At 43.8% G+C, this 19,828-nt stretch overlaps 1 protein-coding gene across 1 annotated transcript in view; it reads left to right on the top strand.

Moving 5' to 3' along the window:
• Ppp2r5a (protein phosphatase 2, regulatory subunit B', alpha) overlaps positions 1–19,733 on the top strand; it is a 44,395-nt gene extending 24,662 nt beyond the window's left edge. The window contains exons 2-13 of the mRNA NM_001107891.1: positions 662–858; positions 3,991–4,092; positions 10,325–10,417; positions 13,027–13,157; positions 14,226–14,285; positions 14,963–15,071; positions 15,468–15,521; positions 16,730–16,780; positions 16,925–17,044; positions 17,126–17,253; positions 17,794–17,895; positions 18,643–19,733. Coding sequence (NP_001101361.1) covers positions 662–858; positions 3,991–4,092; positions 10,325–10,417; positions 13,027–13,157; positions 14,226–14,285; positions 14,963–15,071; positions 15,468–15,521; positions 16,730–16,780; positions 16,925–17,044; positions 17,126–17,253; positions 17,794–17,895; positions 18,643–18,775 — 1,280 coding nt within the window. The 3' untranslated portion in view covers positions 18,776–19,733. The remainder of the gene's footprint in view (positions 1–661; positions 859–3,990; positions 4,093–10,324; positions 10,418–13,026; positions 13,158–14,225; positions 14,286–14,962; positions 15,072–15,467; positions 15,522–16,729; positions 16,781–16,924; positions 17,045–17,125; positions 17,254–17,793; positions 17,896–18,642) is intronic.
• The last annotated feature ends 95 nt before the right edge of the window (positions 19,734–19,828 follow it).

Here is a 19,828-nt window from a genome sequence, read left to right as displayed (position 1 = left end):
TATCAGACATACACACCGAAAATACCTTAGGGTAAAGGTGGATTAACCAGCCAGTATAGTTTCATCTATTAGGAAAACTCCTGATTAAGGACTTAGGCCAAAATGGAACCAGTGAGTAGAGTCGCCAAGATCTGTGGGGACGTGGGCATTCTGGGCTTAGGAACAGCCTGTGCTCTCAGGAGCCCCAAGGGTTCTGGTTTCCAGGATGGAGAGGCTTGGTAGTGTCGAAAGGTGACTTAGCACTGGCAGCTGTACTTGGATACAATGCAGGGCTTCGTTTTCTAAAATATGGAGGGTCTTACTGGGTATTGATTCTTTTAGGAAAGTCAGCTTTTTAAGTAGCTTACATAATAAACCAAAAATGAATAATTAGTTATGAATGATTAGCCTGTTGTGACTCAATGTAGTTAAGGGACGGTGAGCATCTAAAATAATTGGGGTGATCACAAGAAAGGTATGTTAGACTCGGTAATACTCGGTGATTGGTTGTAGACAGCTAGACTAGGCCAGTGTAAATCCCTGTGTGAAAGGACACATGGGTTTACCACTCAATCCCTTACAGTACTGTACGCATGCAAATAGCGTCTACAAAATTATATTTAAAAAAAACCCAAAGTGACATTCAAGTTGGTTTATTCAGTGTCTCTCTTTCTGTTTATAGATGCTACATCAAATGAACAGCAAGAGCTTTTCTGCCAGAAGCTACAACAGTGCTGTGTACTGTTTGATTTCATGGACTCTGTTTCAGACTTGAAGAGCAAAGAAATTAAAAGAGCAACGCTCAATGAGCTGGTTGAGTATGTTTCGACTAACCGTGGTGTAATTGTTGAATCAGCGTATTCTGATATTGTAAAAATGGTAAGCCTCTAGATCTCTATTCCTCAGATTAATGTAAGCTCAAAGATCTGAGGTGTGTACAGTGACTGACATGCCCAAAAGAACATTCGTAGGAACATCCCCTGGGGCCAGGCATGGGGGTACACACCTTTAATGCCAGCACCTCAGAGACAGGTAGGCGATCTCTGAATTGTAGGCCAGCCTGGCCTGTGAAGTGAATTCTACATCAGTCAGGGTGACATCATGAGATTCTGTCTCAAAAAAGTCCATTTGAAAGATTATCTATTTCACTGACGTGGCCGTTGATTATAGGAGTTTGGGAAATTGGTAGGTATTGTAGCTCTGGATACCTTTTTGGATACTGTAGACCTTAAACTTAGAGCAGGATGTAGGCTCAAGCATACTGTTCTTGTATAGGACAGCTGGAATTCAGTTCCCAACTGGCAGCTCTCTGCCTGTTCATAGCTCAGCTCCAGGAGGAAACCTGAGGCACCTACACTGAGGTGCACATATCTACACACAGGCACATACATGTAACTAAGACTAAATCTTAAAAATAACCAACCATATAAATTCAAGTTCATACAGGTCATAATGTGTGAGTGAGTGGTGTAGGCAGTGCTTAAGGAGTTAAGCTAGTTCCGGCTTCAAAGAAATCCTATTAGGACATCATGTTTGTAGACTATTGTGGTAAAAATATAAAAATAAAATGGTATTGGTGTCTTTTACCCCGCTAGGTCCACACCGCGGTGCCCCAAGATATCTGCTAGATATCTTGGCGGAAACACATCCCAGCAGCACACTTTCCTACACTCAAACCCTCACATAAAAGAACACACAACACAATAATCTTAGATCCAATTGGTAAGATATAATTGCCCACTTAAACATACAAAGCCCGGTACTATCCATCCCTTAGGAACATTGATAACAACCTGTAAATACACAGAGCAGACTCTTAACATCACCTGCCATGGCTTCTCCCCCTCTCCTCTCTCATGCCTCTTCCTTTCTGTCCTAGTCTCCTCCTCCTCTTTCAAACTGCTCTCCTGCCCATCCTTCCTTCTCCTCCAATGACAGGCCTCCTTCTATCCTGTACCTGCCCCTCACCTGTTTTTCAAATTCAATGGGGAGGTTCTGGTGAAGTCACCTGAGTCCCTGAGTACAACTAGGCAGCTGTCTTTGGGGCAGTGTAATTAGCATCAAAATACAGATAACTTCTGGGCAAACCACAACAGACTATAACATTTTAATTATAATTCAACCTATAAGGAGGTAAATAGTACTTCTTATCACACCTTGTTAATGTAGAAGCCAGAATCTAAGCAATTTTGAGCACTGAAAAACTCTGGAAAATTCTACTCGTGCCTTGATAAAGTCCAAATAGGTTAACTAAAAACTGACTATAACTACCTTTCCAGTGTGTGTATGGCTTTCTTTTCATCCTGCTTGAAGACCTGTCAAAGGAACTTAGGAATTTTTGTTGCATTTCTAGATCAGAAATTAATGCCCTAGTAGGCTTGTTGTTATCTATTTGTTTTAGCTTTAGAGAGAACACTAACCAAAACAAAATTAGCTTTGTAAACTCACACAGATAGTAAAAGAGAATGTAAATATTAAATACTGGTGAACTTCCTATTTTTTATTTTATTAAAATTTCAAGATTAAGGTTATTGCCTTCTGTTAACTGACTTCCAGTGGTTTCAGTTGAGGAATTTTGATGGAAGATACTCTATTTTAACTAAAAATATTCAGACATTTGATTCAGATTATTCTTTAATTCTCTATATGTTATTCTGTGATTTAATCTCTGTACTCAAAAGATGCGTTTTCCCTTGTTTTTGTTTAATTTCTAGGTAAGAGTTGGGCCATCTGATCAACAGGTTATTTTACTGGTGGCTACAAGGCTATCTTTCCATTTTACTAGTGACAATTAGGAGACTTCCTCTATTCTTTGTGAAGCTGGCGCCCATTACATGGGTACTGGTTTTACCTTTAAACTTGGTTTTGAGAACTGGGCATGGTGGCACGTGCCGTTAGTCCTAGCACTCAGGAGTCAGAAGCAGATGAATCTCTTGCGTTTGAGGCCAGCCTGGTCTACAGAGCTAGTTCTAGGACAGCAAGGGCTACATAGAGAAACCTTGTCTCAAAAAAAAAAAAAAAAAAGAAAAATGTTTTGAGTTGTAATCGATGAAGTTCTAGATAATTGCCTCTTTGGGGCTATGGCAGTGTTGCTGACAGGCATTTACCTGTTCTGATGCAGCTTTACAAGAAGAGTTGGAAACTTGTACATCGCTTGTATTACCTTCCTGCCCTAGGTAGTTTACTTCAAATAGTCATCCCCCCACTATAGTCATCCCTTCACCATAGTCATCCCCTTACTAGCTCCCCCTTAAATGTTTACTAAGCCATCTGTTCATCTTTCTTAAAGGAAATAGGCCGAGTGTAGTGGCACACACCTTTAATCTCAGCACCGTGGAGACAGAGGCAGGCAGATCTTTGTGAGTTTGAGAGTAATCTGATCTATATAGTAATTTCCAAAAAGCACAAAAGAATTGTGGGCTGGGGCCATAGTGTAGCTTTTGGTGGGGAGGAAAAGGTGTGCATGGTTTGCTGGGTCACGGACTCTAGAGTGGGTCTCAGGGCCCTTCTTTGTTTTGGGGTTTTTTAAAGTCTCAGACCTGACAGTACTAAAATGGAGGTGGTTTTGTGACTTTGATAATTGGGAGGGCATTTTTGTTACAGCTGTAGACCAAAGCTAGGCTCGAATATGGGAGGAGCTGTAGAATGGCCAAATTAGAGACAGATAAAGTTGGTGGCTTTGCCTCTTGCCCATGGTTCCCTCTCTTCTCTTCCTGATTCTGTTTTATTTTGAACAAGTTTTGGAAAGAGCAGCTGGGGATGGAAGCGTTTGGAGGTAATCTGTGATCAATTGGAGGTGATCTGTGGTCCTCAGCTGCTTGGGGTCTAAGGAAGTTAGTTACTCCAAGAGAAACATGTGCCCTCTGTGTCCTGAAGGGACTTATAGGGCTGAACTAAATGTAGGGCTTTACCCGTCTTTTCTGTAATAAGATGGTGTTAGAATGCTTTGTATTTCACTGTTAGATTAACTTACACACAGAGAACATGAGTCCAAACTTAATTTCTTTTCAGATCAGTGCTAACATCTTCCGGACACTTCCTCCAAGTGATAACCCAGACTTTGACCCGGAAGAGGATGAGCCCACACTTGAGGCCTCTTGGCCTCACATACAGGTAATCACTTAGTCTGTGTTAACAATGATGACACGTCAATACTCTGTTGATCCTGAGTTTGAAGCTGCATGTGTGGTCACCTACCTGTAACCCTTGTCCATGGGAGGCTGAGGCAAGAACATCATGAGTTCAAGACCAGTTTCAGTTGCATAGTAAGAACCTGTCCTCCCCAAAATATAAACACGAGCCACTGAGGTGTGGCCGTGGGTAAGGGTACTATGTGCTGCCAAGACTGATGACAGACTTCAGTCCCAGACCCATGTGGTGGAGTGAGAAAACTGATCGTAAGTGGTCATGTGGCCTCCAGATGCAAGGTGTGACACATGCACGCCCTCCCCATTCAAAAACACATAAAATAAATGTTAATTTTTTTAAAAGAAAAATCAAAATAATATATTTATTTTGAATACATTTTCTTAACCTTATTTCGTTTTCTAAAAGTAATGTTTTGCTGTTTTGAGACAGTCTCTCTATGTAGCCCTGGCTGGAGTGGAACTTACTCTGTAGACCAGGCTGGCCTTGAACTCACAGGAATCCACCTTCCTCTGCCTCCTGAGCACTGGGAGGCTTGCACCACCACAGCTGGCTTAAAACTTGGTTTTTCTTTTGAAATTAGGTTGTCTGATATGAGTAAAGCCATTCTAACTTTGGCTGCTGTTTACCTGACTTATATTCTCCATTCTTTTACTTTTAATGTCTGTTTCTTTGAATCTAAAGTGTGTCTCTTACAAATATTAGTTAGTTAGAGGTGCTAGATTGTTGTTGTGTTTGAGATATGTTCTATTACGTAGCCCTGGCTGATCTCGGGCTTGCTATGTTGACTAGGGTGGTCTTGAACTCAGAGACCTACCTCTTTCATGCCTCCTAAGTGCTAGGATTAAAGGTATGCACCACTATGCCAGGCCCTTGAATTATTTTTTAATAGAGTTAAGTCCAAGTTCATCTGAAGTTTTCTGCTCTAGCCGGTATAAAATTAGGAGTACTATATTTAATAACGGGAGGGTTTTAAAAGCATGAAATTCTCATCCGCCAATGTTACTCTCTTTTTTTATTATGTGTAGCTGGATGGTCTTTGGAAAAGACTTTTAGTTTTTGAAAGTTTAAAAGCAGAGACAGATTTTCTATCAGGATATTTTTATATACTCACAGAAATTAACATAAACTCAGCCAAGTAAACAATGTGTTTCCATTTTTCACTCGTATAATTTGAGGCTCCGTTTAAATTCCCCGAGAGAAAATAGTTCTTAACATTTTAGGAGATGGTAATTGCCATCAAGATACGATCTCTAGGGCTGGTGGGATGGCCCAGTAGATGAAGACACACGCCGTCAAGCCTAGTGACCTGTGCTCGGGCCTATAACCCTTGTGGTGAAGAAAGCCAACTGCACAGGCTGTCCTCTGACGGAGCACTCCACCTGTGCCCTCTGCCTCTCTCCACCTCATGGGATCTCACTCAAACAAAACCAGATTGCACAGGCACACAAGCAATTTGCTTTCATCTGTGGTCTGTGTATGTCTAAAATTTTAAGCTCTTGAGTTACCAAAATTTGGAATAGCATTTAAATTTGGCAATGAAATGCTTTGGGGCAGTCTGAAACTCCTTAGGTTTCCAGTATGGTGATGTCATGTACTTAGGCAGGTGTTGTGATGGGATATACAGCTGCTCTCAGTGAGATCATAGGAAGTTACCGTGCTAGGAAAAGGTGCACAATGGAAGGTTCTTTTTTTTTTTTTTAAAGATTTATTTATTTATTATATATAAGCACACTGTAGCTGTCTTCAGACACACCAGAAGAGGGCATCAAATCCCGTTACAGATGGTTGTGAGCCACCATGTGGTTGCTGGGATTTGAACTCAAGACCTGTGGAAGAGCAGTCAGTGCTCCAAACTGCTGAGCCATCTCTCCAGCCCTCGATGGAAGGTTCTTGTGCCTCTGTACACCTTAGAGATCCATGTATGGCACTTTAGTTGTAAGCGCTACTAATGATCTCCACTGCTCTCTGGGTGTGGCAGGGGAGGCTTGCAGTGTTGCACAGGCTGTTTATGAGTTCTTGGGTTCAGGTGATATTGTCTCAGCTTCTCAGTAGCTGGGGATACAAGTGTTTGCTACCCTGTCCAGCATATGTTTTGCTGTATTTTGAGATTGTATTTTAATTATAGCATTTCGTCCTTCTAAACTCTCCCATATGCTACCCTTCCCCAATTCTTCAAATTGATGTTTTTCATCATTGTTATTAAGTACGTGTGTTACTTGTATGCATGTTTTCAGGGCTGACGGTTGAGCGCTGTATAATTGGTGTGCTTGACCCAGGGGAGGACCATGTCTCCCCTGCCCAGCTTCGCTCAGTTGCCTGTAGTTCTGTGTAGTGTTGAGGCCTCACAGGCTTTTCTGTCCAGTTTGGCATGTTTGTGTCAAAGTTTTGTTCAGTGGATGAAAGACCAGAGAGAAGGTCCAGGCTGAACATATTTAAACAGCTCAGTATTTTGCAGAATCTCTGTCTTGCTCTCTCAGATGTTTAGAGAAGGATTCACAGAGAATTGGACTTCTGTTGCTGCTCCCTGTGCCCAGGCAATGTTCTAAACATGTAGTGTAAACATGTTCTAAACATGTAGTGTAAACTATGTGGTATAATATGTTCTTCTTCATGGATTCTTTCATGGAACAAATCGTTTAGAATCCCTTCATATCACTTTCCTATTAAGAGACTTTGGAAAGCACGTGGCCACCCTACTCCTTGGAAAGGGCCTTTTATATACCTAGACCCACTGCAATTGCCTCTCAGTCTTTTCTTCTCTGGTCAAGATGTTTCCAGTTTCGTTAGCTCATATGGGTCTTATTTTGAGATTCTTTGGTGTTTGTACTGTTTTCTGGTGGCCATGTATCTTTTTAGTGATGAAGAACAGAACTTTTTAATTTTATTGTTTCACCTTAGGAAGGGCATTTTCAAACATGAGTACCATAATGAGGTTGGGTTGTAGTGTACTTGGTAGGGTGTGTGCCCCAGATCAATTGGTATAGTGATGGATCCCCAGCATCAGGAGGTGGGGCAGAGCCATCCCAAGTTCACACTCATTACCAGTTATATTTTAATTCTGTGTCCAAGGCCAGCTTGGGCTACATGAGACATTGTCTCAAAAGACTGAGTAGTACGGCTTCTGTGTATCTCGTCTTTAGGGTGTGGGGTGTGCTCTAGTGTATACAGATGGCAGGCGGCTAGCCTTGTAACAAACGTGTCAAGTCTGCTAGTGCATTAGTGCTGAAGCTGTTGTTGACGTGTGTCCCAAGATTCTTAAAAGCAAATTATAAGTCTTCATGTGGACATAGAGAAACCTCAGTAGCTGCTGAGAAACAGTCGTGTCAACTGTGATGTCATATGGCTAGTAAACATTCAGGCCTCCATTGTGTGCTTCCGACACCAGAGGGAGGAAGGACCCCTAAGACACCCCCTCAGGCCCTAATGACTGTGTGTTTTATGGTGTACACCCAGAAATGAACACTAGTCAGATGTGATAAGTTCAGGAGACACACTGTAGGGTGAGCGAGTAGAGTGGCTCCGAGAACAAGCTTTGCTCCTCTAAGATGGTCTTACTGGGACGAAGACTGTCTGTTCTGTAGGCCCGTGGTTTCGTCCACCTGTGTACAGTGTGCACGCAGCATGCATTAAACCGATAACCTTGCCTTCCCTCAGTGCGCCAAGTCAGCTCCTGACAGCAGGTATTTGCATCTAGATTAGTCATTTCATGTGCTTGCTGTCGGGGAAGTTATGCAGATGGAAAATTATTTTAAAAATTAGGCATCTGGAGAGATGGCTCAGTTGATACTGGCGGTTCTGTTAACAGAGGACCCGGGTGTGAGTCCCAACAACCAGCATCACAGCTCCAGTTCCAGGGAGATGTGACGTCCTCTTCTGGCCTACTTAGGTATTACATGTACGTGGTGCACAGACAGACATGGGGCAAAATAATACAATTTAAAAAATAAGCCATGTACAGTTTATGAACGGCACAGTGTCCAACCACACATTGGTTTAGGAATCCGGGGCTTGGGCTTGGTGTCATAGAAGTCCCCCAAGGGATATGCTAGTTCTCTGAAAAGTTACTTGTTGTGCTTTCATTCCAGGCCTATGCTGCGACATAGTTGTGCCCCACAGCACAATTATTTTTTATTATACTCTTAATGCACAATTAACATTAAAAATTAGGTATCTTGGGCTGGAGAGATGGCTCAGCAGTTGAGAGCACTGGCTATTCTTCCAGAGGTCCTGAGTTCAATTCCCAGCAACTACATGGTGACTCACAACAATCTGTAATGGGATCTGATGCCCTCTTCTCATGTGTCTGAAAACAGCGACGGTGGACTCAGAGACATTAAATAAAAATTAGGCATCTCTCAATCAAATAAACTTTGTTCCCTGTGCCCAGATGGGTAAGGTGCCCTGGCTGGCCTGGAACTCACTATGTAGACCAGGCTTTCACCTCACAGAGATCCACCTGCCTTTGCCTCCAGAGTGCTGGGATTACAAGTGGGTCACCCCACCTGCTTAGCTTTTTTTTTTTTTTATTTTTAAGATGCATTATTTTGTATGTGTGTACATGCATGCATGCTTACATGTGTGTTGTACACGAGTGCAGGTGCCCACAAAGGCCAGAGAAGGGCATCACATTCCCTGGAACTGGTATTAACCAGCCTTACAAGCTGCCTACTGTGGGTGTTGAGAACTGAGCTTTGGCACTCCTAACTGCTGAGCCATCAGAGCTGCCCACACATCCGGAGCCTGTCCAGCTTTTCACAGGTGCTAAGGATCTGAATTCCAGCCCTCACACGTGTGAAGTAAGAGGTTTACCCATGGAGCCATCTGCCCGGACCCCAGATGTTTAAGTGACCTTGTACTGGGACCTAATTCTCTTGTATTCTTAGGGTTCTTAATTGATATGTTTGCTTATAAATTAAGTTGTATCTTGAGGCCAGTTTCTTACCTTTCATAGCTATTAGGTTACTTACTGTTTTTTTTTTTTTTTCCTTCAAGACAATGTTTCTGTGTAGTACTACCCTGGCTGTGCTGGAAATCACTCTGCAGACCAGGCTGGCCTTGAACTCATGGAGTTCTGTATTCTGAGTGCTGGTATTAAAGATGTGCACCACTACTGCCTGACTCTGGCCGTGCTTGCTCCTGGATTACTTTAGTTCTGACTTGCAGTGATAAGGGCACTGTGCTGTCATCCAAGCTGCATGGGGCTTCTTGGTACAAGACTCACCCTCGTGTCTGGTTTATTTGCTCTGGTGTACAGTTCCTTCCTCAGGCCTGTGCTTCTACAGTTTAGTTTGTTACTCTCCAACTGTGTGTGTGTGTGTGTGTACGTGTACACACATGTGGAGGTCAGACAGACAAGCCATGGAAGTCTTTTGTTTTTTTTTTAACCTTCCACCACATTGGGTCCTGGGAATTAGCAGCAAACCCTGTTACCTTCTTGAACCATCTTGCTAGACCCCCTACCCTAGTTTAATAGGAAGGCTTGGTTTTTCAAGCTGGTATGGCCACACTGCCCACCCTCATTCTGAGCCTGTGCTTAAGGGACTCTAGGGGATAGGGGGACATAAACCTTGGGCACTCGTAAGTTAGCATCATCCACTGAGTGATGCAGAACCACAGCTCTCCCGGACTGCAGCTCAGGACGCCTTGCTGTGAACACTGTGACCAAGAACCGTCTAGGAGGAGAGGGCAGCCCGTCATGGAACGACTTACTAGAGACAGGGAACTGACACGGAGCCATAGAGAAACACTGCTTACTGGCTTGCTCAGTTTACTTTCTTACAAGCCTCAGATCCACCTGCCCAGGGATGGCACTGCACAGATCAGTCATTAATCAAGAACGTGCCCCACAGGCAACTGATGGACATTCTTATCAGTTGACTTCCTCTTCCCAGATAATATATTGTGTCAATTTGATAAAAAGCCAATCAGGAGAAAAGCCAAGCTATAAAGATAAAGGTTATTTAAAACACTGTTTTTAGGGGTTGGGGATTTAGCTCAGTGGTAGAGCGCTTGCCTAGGAAGCACAAGGCCCTGGGTTCAGTCCCCAGCTCCGGGGGAAAAAAAAAAAAAACAAAAAAAAACCCCACTGTTTTTAGAGATAGTTACCCACTCAGGCTGGTAAGAACGGTGTTTTGACAGGAACTGTAACTCAGAATATTATCGACATCATTTTGCTTTTACTTACCTTCTCACACAGCTGGTGTATGAATTCTTCTTGAGATTCTTGGAGAGTCCTGATTTCCAGCCCAGCATTGCAAAGCGATACATTGACCAGAAGTTTGTACAACAGGTAAGGGACTCTTAGATCTCAAATGTTTGTATCTTAGCACTTGCTTATTAACAGTTGTTGTTGAGGTAATCGTTTAATCATCATGACTGAGCTACGGATGCCTTTCTGCACACCAGCATCTGAACTCCAGTTGCTTGTCTCCCCGACCCCACCGCACCCCACCCCAGGCCCCACTCTGACCAGTTCCTTAAGCCACAGGTAAAATAAAATGGGACCATTAGAGCACACGGAATGAATGCCTTCTTGGTTTTTAGAAACTGGTATTACCACTATTTCTTGACACGAACATGCAATTAATTTCTAGGAATGTATCCGTTGGTTTTTACTGTCAAGATCGTTTTAGACTGAACAGCCTCTTCAGGCATTTGAAGTTGTCTTGTCAGTTGAACCATTCTTTATCTATTTTCTTTTAAAGCCATTATCACGGTGCAAACCTTGTTAGGAATTTGATGCTGAGAGCACAATTTGCCTCCATTATGAGGACTTTTCAGACCACTGTTGGGTGTCCTGCATGATAAAGATTCCACATGTGGGCGCTGGAGAGGTGGCTCAGCGGTTAAGAGCACTGACTGATCTTCTAGAAGTCCTGCGTTCAATTCCCAACAACCACGTTGTGGCTGTAATGGGATCTGATCTTCTGGTGTTTCTGAAGAGACTACTCACATACATAAAATAAACAAATCTTTAAAAAAAAAGATTCCACATATTTTTGAACTGTTCCTGGCTCATACATGGTAAATAACATCACCTGCCTATCTCTTCAAGAGCCCTTCAGAAACTACGTAAGATTAGCTGTTCACTAACAGTAGAACATACACATCAACCAGGAGTAAAGTCAGTCCAATCAAAGCAGGGTCTTTGGGGTTACTGCAGAGAACCACACTTACTTTCTTGTATGGTTCGCCTGTGGAGTGTACTCGGGTTCTTGTGAGGCCACACGCATTAACTATCTCCGATGGCAGCAGGTTGACCTTGAAGCAGATGCTGCAGTAACCTAGGTGCTTAGACTGCTGGGCTTTTCTGAGGAGAGCCAGGAGAAACCTAATAGAGCAGGACCGTCTCCTACCTTCTACCTCAAACTCCTGAAGTGTCTGGAAAGCCAATGCAGTTAACTATCTGATTCCGACAGTTCCGTGTACTGCCCACAGCTGCATCCCTGAGGTACTAGGGGGTGCTTCTGCCTTACAAGAATTCTCAGCTTTTGAAAGTTAAAACTCAGAAGAGTAGGAGAGATTTTGTTGAAAGAGCTGGGTTTGGGGGTAGGGCATACTACATAACTTAAATTTATGTTTAAATAAGATAATTTCCCAAGATTGTTTTTTGTGACACAGACCTGTCGTTTGGATACTTCATAAATGTTATGCTTCTTGTAAAGAGAGTGCCCACATCCAGTGCCACACAGCTTGTAAATGACACAGTCTGGATTTCAACTAGAGCAGTGTCACCCTTCCTAATGCTGCAGCCCTTTAATATAGTTCCTTGTGTAGTGGTGACCTCAGCCATAAAATTATTTTATTGTACTTCATATGTGTAATTTTGCTACTGTTATGAATCGTAATCTTATATGCAACCCCAAAGGAGTCATGACCCACAGCTTGAGAACACCGAACTAGACCCTCTTACCTTGATTGAATTGTTCTTAAAAATAGTTTGAGGGCAACAGAGCCAGAAAAGAGAAAACAGGTTTCCTGCTACAAATATAGGTTTATTTAATTATAATATTTCAAAACATGTCTAGATTTGAAACTCGGCTAACAACTGCTGCTGAGCTTAATGCCCCCATAGAGGTAAATCTACTTTGAACAAAGTCATCTCTCAAGTAAACCAACATCAGAAATATGAGTTTAAGGCTAAAATGAGAAGGCTAGCCATGTCTGATTATAATAATTTGGACCAGTGCTTTGTAGGTATTTTGGGTGGGGCCTCATGCAGTACCTTAACCTAGCTAAAAATGAGTGCAAACCATAAGGAAGTTGCTTGTTTAGGGCACATGAACGTGATGTATCAGTGCCTCTGGACGTCTGCGTTGGTTTGAAATCTGCACAGAAGGACAGAGGGAAGAAAGAGCTTCGCCTTCCCTGGGCATCTCTGTTTAGAACAGGAGAACCCTGCAGCTCTGTGTATCTGGAGATGGGCTTCTTGTTCAAGGCAGTCTCACCACGGAACTTTGGATCAGCCTGGCCTCAGACACTAGCACTCTGGGAGGCAGAGGCTGGAAGACTGCAAATTCAAGGCCAGCGTGGGCTAATGAGTCTCTGTCTCAAAAACAGATAAATAAAAATAAGTTTTATCAAAAAAGTTAAGTATGATAACACCAAAAATTATGCTAGGAAAAAATTTTAAAGTCACCGGGGTGAGGTTAAAAAATTGTATTTTTAGAACGTGTTTATATTCTTTAAAACAATACAAAGAATGTATAAAAAAGAATTTAGTGAAAATATTTATACCTTTCTTAGTTTCATTTACTTAGCAAAGATAAAATCTAGTAAGGCAGACTATTTAGGGAAAATGTTACAGACTTCATAGGTAATCTTACAGTCAAAATTAGAAAAAAGAACGGTTTTAGCTCGATTATTTTTTTAAAGTAATCTGTCAGATCTTTCTTAAAGCTCCTGGAGCTTTTCGACAGTGAAGACCCACGAGAGCGTGACTTCCTGAAGACCGTCCTGCACCGGATTTACGGGAAGTTCCTGGGAATGAGGGCGTTCATCAGAAAGCAAACCAACAACATCTTCCTCAGGTAGGCCCGTCCTTGAGAGCATAGCATTCCCCCCTCGTGCTGTCTCCTGAGCCACGCTCCTGGAGGTGAATCTTCCTATCTGAAGCCCAGCCCCGCTGATGGCACCTCGGTCATCCTGCCCATCACATGGTGGCAGCCTAACAATGTAGAAGCTGTCCCCTTTACCAGGCAGCAGTGGTAGTGAGGACAGTGTTGGATGGATGCTGTGTTTTGAGTTGAAAGAATAATTTGCTCAAACTTTCTCTGAATTTTTTTTTTTTAAACAATCACAGTTTAAGCCAATACCTGCAGAGAAGAGCTTTCTTTTGCTGATAAAACTAAGATCCACATGGGAATGTGGTTTAAGTACTGGTGAGGCCTGCGTTTCACATCAGAGTCCACATTACCATCTGTGTTTCAGGTTCCTTTCCCTGGTGTCAGTTACTGAAGATGTGACCTTAGGCTCGCATGGGAGATTCGGGGCTGCCTCCCCGAGTCTCGTGTCAGTGTCCCATCTCCTCAGCTCTGCAGCCCTGGGTCACGCCCACCTCATGCTGTCATTGGCTTTAGAGGCAGTTGTGACAGTAGAAAACTAGATAGCCTACGCCATTTGCAGTCTAAACTCTCTGAACAGGTGAAAACGTAGACCCCTTGTCCTGGGATGTTTATGTGAGTAGTGGCCTCCTACTTTGAGACAGTTGCTCCAGGCCATCCGTCTTTCTTGTATGTTAAGTGTATAGAATGATCCGGATGGAACGATATTGCTGTTTTCATGTGGCAAACTTGAGCAGAGTCTGTGTGACTCGGGGAAACAGGTCTTGTGTTGCTACTGCTCCCAGTCAGGGCTGGGGCGTAGCTCACCCGGTGCAATGATAGCACACACCTGTCGGGCCAGCAGGATCAGACGGGCGGTGGGGATTGGCTACAGTCTCAAGACAAGACCAAAAGTCTGGTGTGAACCAGAGCCTTGGGGCCAAGCAGCCAGTGCTGCGCTTAATGCTGCCTTGGCTGACTTTCTTCACCTTCTTGCCTGTTCTCTGGTGTTTACAACATTTTAATATATTACGTCTATCTTTATTTCAAATTCAGGTTTATCTATGAAACGGAGCATTTCAATGGAGTGGCTGAGCTCCTTGAAATACTGGGAAGGTAGGTTGGAGTGGGGTGGGGTCAGGGGTGGGTTTTTTTTAAAGAATTAAGTTACCGAAAGAATGTTTTATGTACTAAACAGCTGGAGTTGAAATGAGTTCCTATTTCAGAGTTTTGAGCACAATGCTGGAGGCCCTGGGTTTAATCGCTAACAAACAGAAGACAACTTCAGGCTTCAGGGCTCTGGCATATATATAAAATAGTGTTGTGCGTAAGGCCTTGGGTCTACACAGCCTTCCCAGCTGGGAAGAGATGAATTCATTCCATCAGACGTTCACTAAGAATTCTTTCCCAAATGCTGACAGACCATTCCAACTCTAACTGTTCCTTTCGAAGAGTCTTTGGTTTTATATACACATTTCCTTTCTGTTCACTGCATACCAGAAATGATAGAATTATCTTAATTCCAGATTATTCAGAAATGTAGGGGAAACTCCCCAGTTATCATCACTGAGCATGCTGGAAATTCTAGTAGCGTTGGGACAGTCAAGTCGCTCCTGTTGCTTTAAGGGAGGAAGTTAAAGGCAGCTGTGCAGAACTAAAGTGGCAGCCTGTAGATGTCAGATTGCAGGCTGCCCTGGAGGGACAGACTGCTGCAGTCTGGAGTGGCTGCAGATAGTGTAGCCTGGGGAAACAAAGTGACTACTTAACCCTTCCCTGCCTTTTCTTCCCTCCAGTATCATCAATGGCTTTGCGTTGCCACTGAAAGCAGAACATAAGCAGTTTCTAATGAAGGTTCTTATTCCTATGCATACTGCAAAAGGACTGGCTCTGTTTCATGCTCAGGTAAATTTCAGAAAATTTACACATGGACATTTTCAAAAACAAGCATAAAGGCAAAATATTTGAGAGGTATCGAGGGGCTGGTCTCGTGGACAATTAAGGAATGTGCTTTGACAGATTTTTATTCTGAGTTGTTCACTACTGCTGCAGCTTTAGGTCAGATACAGAAAAGATTATCAGGCTTCCTGGTTCAGGTCTTGGTCACTGTTAACATTATAGGATGTACCCTGGAAGACTAAATCAAGTCTAGAGCCAACAACCTGTTGAACTTTAATAAGAATGTATTCATCTCCTACTGCAACTTAAGACTGAAGTGACACTTTGTGTCAGTGTGAAACTACCCCGTTATCCCTAAACGTTACTTCACTAACATCTCTTAATCTTGGCTCTGCCCTTTAGCTGGCCTACTGTGTTGTGCAGTTCCTGGAGAAAGACACGACACTGACAGAGCCGGTGAGTGTTGGGTTCCTGCCCATGCGCTTGTCTAATCACCTGTAGCGGTGTTTCACTGCAGCCTGGGTAGTCAGCTGTCCCACAGTAGGAGCAGCACGCATGCTCAGGAGGCAGTAGGCATAAACTGAGGGGTAATAGTTATGGCGTAGTAGGACCCACTGTTCACCCTCCTGTCACCTCTTACAGCGAGGACACACCGGGTCCCAGAAGCCTTTCCTTGAACTTTGTTCAGAAATAACACACAAAAGACTTGAAGGTGTCTCCTCACCTTCAGCAGTTTGGATTCCAATCTCAGAACAGTGAGGAGAGTCTTAGTTATTGAGAAAAGGGATTGAGATGAGCCAGCGTGAGAGCAGGAGCTCAGGAGCACAGTCCTAATGAACTCGGAGCCTTTAGCCATGGCTGATCTAGATCTAGAGCTGTGTTTAGCCTACACTGGCCTCAACCTTGTTGTGATCCTCCTGCCTCAGCCTCCTAAATGCTGGGATTTTGAGCTCACCGAACTTACTATACAAACCACTGTAACCCTAAGTAAAGTGAGTGTTTTGAGGTAGAATGCTTTCTAAGCACTTTAAGTATAAATACTGAAACTGAAGGGTTAAAGGTCATGTATCTTAGGCTAACCCTAGGGGTGCTTGAAATGTTTTATGTATGTATATGGCATAATTGTTGAAATAGACAGCCTCCTTTTAAAGTCTTATTTTGGCAGCTGTGAAACAGGTTTGGGCCCAGCTCTTACAATGTGTACTGCATAAGTTTCGATAATAAGAATTATCTCTTAGGGTTGCCCCAGTGAGCTGAGGCTTGACCTCAGATGGTGAGTGCCGGCCGGCCGGCATGCACTGGGCCCCGGGTTCAATCCCCAGCTACAGTATATGGTCTTTGAAAATCAGAAATGTTCTCCTAACTTCCTTCACACCATACATCATTTTCTTGTGCTGTAAGTGTCCACTCATGTTGGTCCTGTTACATGGAAACCACAGACTTTGCTCAGCTGGGTGTAGCGGTGTCTGGTCCATCCCAGGCCCAAGTCCTAATAAAGCTAAGTAGGGATTTTCATGTCCTGAGTGATAACAGTCTGGCCTGAATCCCAGGCTGGTCTAGAACTTGGAGGTGTGAGGCAAGAGAATTCCAAGTACTAGGATTGTAGATGGTGCACCGCACGCCCAATTGTTGAATTCTTTCTAAACTCTTCTGGTGTTTTTTAGGTGATCAGAGGACTCCTGAAATTTTGGCCAAAAACATGCAGTCAGAAAGAGGTGGGTTTTAATAATAATAAATGCATTTACACCAAGACTTTGTAATCTTGGCCTGCTCTCTGAACTGTGCCCACTCCCTGACATACACCTCTGCCTTCTCTACATTAGCACCATTTGTAAAAGAAAAATTTTTTTAAAACCTAGGTGATGTTTTTAGGAGAAATTGAAGAGATCTTAGACGTCATTGAGCCAACACAATTCAAAAAGATTGAAGAGCCGCTTTTTAAACAGATATCCAAGTGTGTCTCCAGTTCTCACTTCCAGGTACCAACTGCCTGTCTGTGACAATCTGACTTTGTGCCATCCTTTTCCCTGCGGATTCTGAGGTTTCTCGTGTCTTTTTAGGTTGCAGAGAGAGCACTGTACTTCTGGAATAACGAATACATTCTCAGTTTGATTGAGGAGAACATCGATAAGATCCTGCCCATCATGTTTGCCAGTTTGTATAAAATTTCCAAAGAACACTGGAATCAGTAAGTGGTTGTTGTTGGTTTCAGTTTTAACACAGTTTAAATAGCACAGGCTGGCCTGGAGCTCAGGGTCCTGCTCAGCCTCAGCACTGAGATTACAGGCATGTGCTTTACCTGTCGCTCTTTCCTGTACTCATCGGAGCCTGTGCAGACTTGTAACCTATCCTGACGGCTAACATCACAGTTCTAGATACTACTTATCTTTGCAAAGCTCTTTGTGGATGTTCCTCAGCAAACAGTCTTACCAGCCAGTGCTCCGGTGCCACTGTGGAAACGGATGTGGCTGAGCTGGCTGCACCTGGCCTCCCCACACTAGACGCTGAGGGCCATAGGGAGATGTGGCATTCGGACATTCTAACTTCTGTGACATTTTTATCCTGCTACCCCAGGGTCTAAGGTGAGATGACGAGAACCCGAATGTTATACCGGGTCCATCATCAATGGCATGTGTGGCCAGAGTTTTTGCACTTTAGTTACAGTGTCTGACATTAATTACGCGTTCAGTGTTGCTGGCCTCTAACCCAGAACTGGCTTCTCTTCCAGGACTATTGTAGCTCTGGTATACAACGTGCTGAAAACCCTAATGGAGATGAACGGGAAGCTTTTTGATGACCTTACTAGTTCCTACAAGGCTGAAAGACAGAGGTACTTGATGAGCTTTGAAAATTCTATGATACTCAGTTTGGAGAGGTCTGTCTCTTAGCTGTTGGGTGAATAGATCAGGCATTATAATTTGAAAGCCACTGTCCAGCAAAGTAATCCTGTTACTTTTATAAATCTGTTAAGGTCATTACATGACTTTCCTCCTCTAACGGACTGTGGTTTAAATGTGGATCGTGCTTTTCCAGAGCTGAAAGAGTCCAGTAGTTTAGGAGCATGTACACAAACCCTTCGTCTACACTGGGTTCCCTGAGGGCTTCGGATCATCAGAAAGTGGTTTCTGAAGTCAACATACCATCCCAGCTCTGGCTTAGGATGCCAGTCAGGTCTTTCTCTGTGACTTTAAGGCCAGGAAGACACAGTTGAGACCCTCTGTCAGACAAACAAAAACATCACAAGGTTCAGGGAGAAATTAGAACCACGACCTGAGTCCATAAAGCAACAGGCAGGAGAGGTGTGTAGGAACCTGTAGACCGGTGAAAGCCCATGTTTACAGCCTGTACTGATGGGTGGGCAGATTGCCTCTCTGCACATGTGGGAAGGGTGGGGCTTCCACCTGTCCCTACAAGGCCCTCAGTGTCACTGTAGCTGGCCTGGAGCTCTCCTGTATCGACTGTGGTGAGTTAGTGCTGTGTAACACCACATGTGTCACAGAAGCCACAGGCAATGAAATGCTCATTCCCACAAGGGACTTCGCTGAGCTTCCCACTAAAACTGCCGATTTCTCTACAGAGAGAAGAAGAAAGAACTGGAACGCGAAGAATTATGGAAAAAGTTAGAAGAGTTGAAGCTGAAGAAGGCTCTAGAGAAACAGAACAATGCTTACAACATGCACAGTATTCTCAGCAATACCAGTGCCCAGTAAAAGGTCAGCTCCCCCTGCTGGGCGGCAGTGTTGTACACTCTTGGAATATATAAAAACTTCAAAGCCAAACCTCATCAGTATAATGTAATTAGGAGGCCAGTTTTTCCTGGCAAGCGTAAGCGAAAGAGATAAGGACTAAACATAGCCCTGTGCTGTGTCACGGCCACAGTATATTGTAAACTTTGTCTAATCATGGAGTGTCACTGTCATCTGTTGAGTGAGGTGACTGTGGGAGTGGCGTGAGTCACACGACTTAGCCCAGGTGTGCTGCACACACAGATCAAGCCGGCCTCTGCACACTTCCTTTATCATGTGCTTTCACAGTGCTGCACACCTTGGGTACTTCTGAGGAAAGAACCTTCCTTCATGAGATAAGCTGAGGTGTTGCCCTTCCCTTCCCCTCTCCTAGAGAGGCGGGTGGGGAGATAAAGGCCCAGCCTCATTAAAGATACTGCCATACTCTGGGTTTTGCAACATCTTGCGTTTCCAGGCTTCCGAAGCACAAAGTATTAAAAGCTGGGGGGAAGTAAACCAAATGTTGACTGTTCCCAAATCCCCTGCAGCAGCAGCACCCAGAGCGTGCGCAGAGCAGCACCGGCGGGTGGACCCTAGCTCACCTCCTTCATTCCTCCAAGGCTGGAGGCAGGGCCTTCCCAGTCCTCAACCTGCCCGTCCCAGGCCTGCCTGCAGGGTGAAGGAGGCCCTGGGTCCCACAGTGTGATGCGGACTGCTAGCTATCACTGCCTGGCTTTGTGTAAGGGAAATGCAGTGGGCAAACTCTGAATTGACTGCGTAGAAGCCTTGTATGTTTTTACCTGGTCGGGTATTTTTCACACCTGTTGTTATCAGTACCATTCCAACCTCTTGCCTTGCAGTTGTATGGAAAACCGTTTTATAATGAAAGATCTTCACTGGGGATTGAGCAGCATTTAATAAAGTCTATGTTTGTATTTTGCCTTATGTCATTTGCTCTTTGGTCTCTGGAAGATAATTTATATATTAGAAAATTTCAACTCATGGAGGTATTCTAATTAGAATTAGGGTGCTTTGTGG

This window comes from Rattus norvegicus, chromosome 13, assembly GCF_021556685.1.
Source record: "Rattus norvegicus strain SHRSP/BbbUtx chromosome 13, alternate assembly SHRSP_T2T, whole genome shotgun sequence".
In the NCBI taxonomy this organism is placed as follows: Eukaryota; Metazoa; Chordata; class Mammalia; order Rodentia; family Muridae; genus Rattus; species Rattus norvegicus.
Note: the sequence above shows the minus strand (reverse complement) of the source record. Positions and strands in the feature narration are given on the sequence as shown.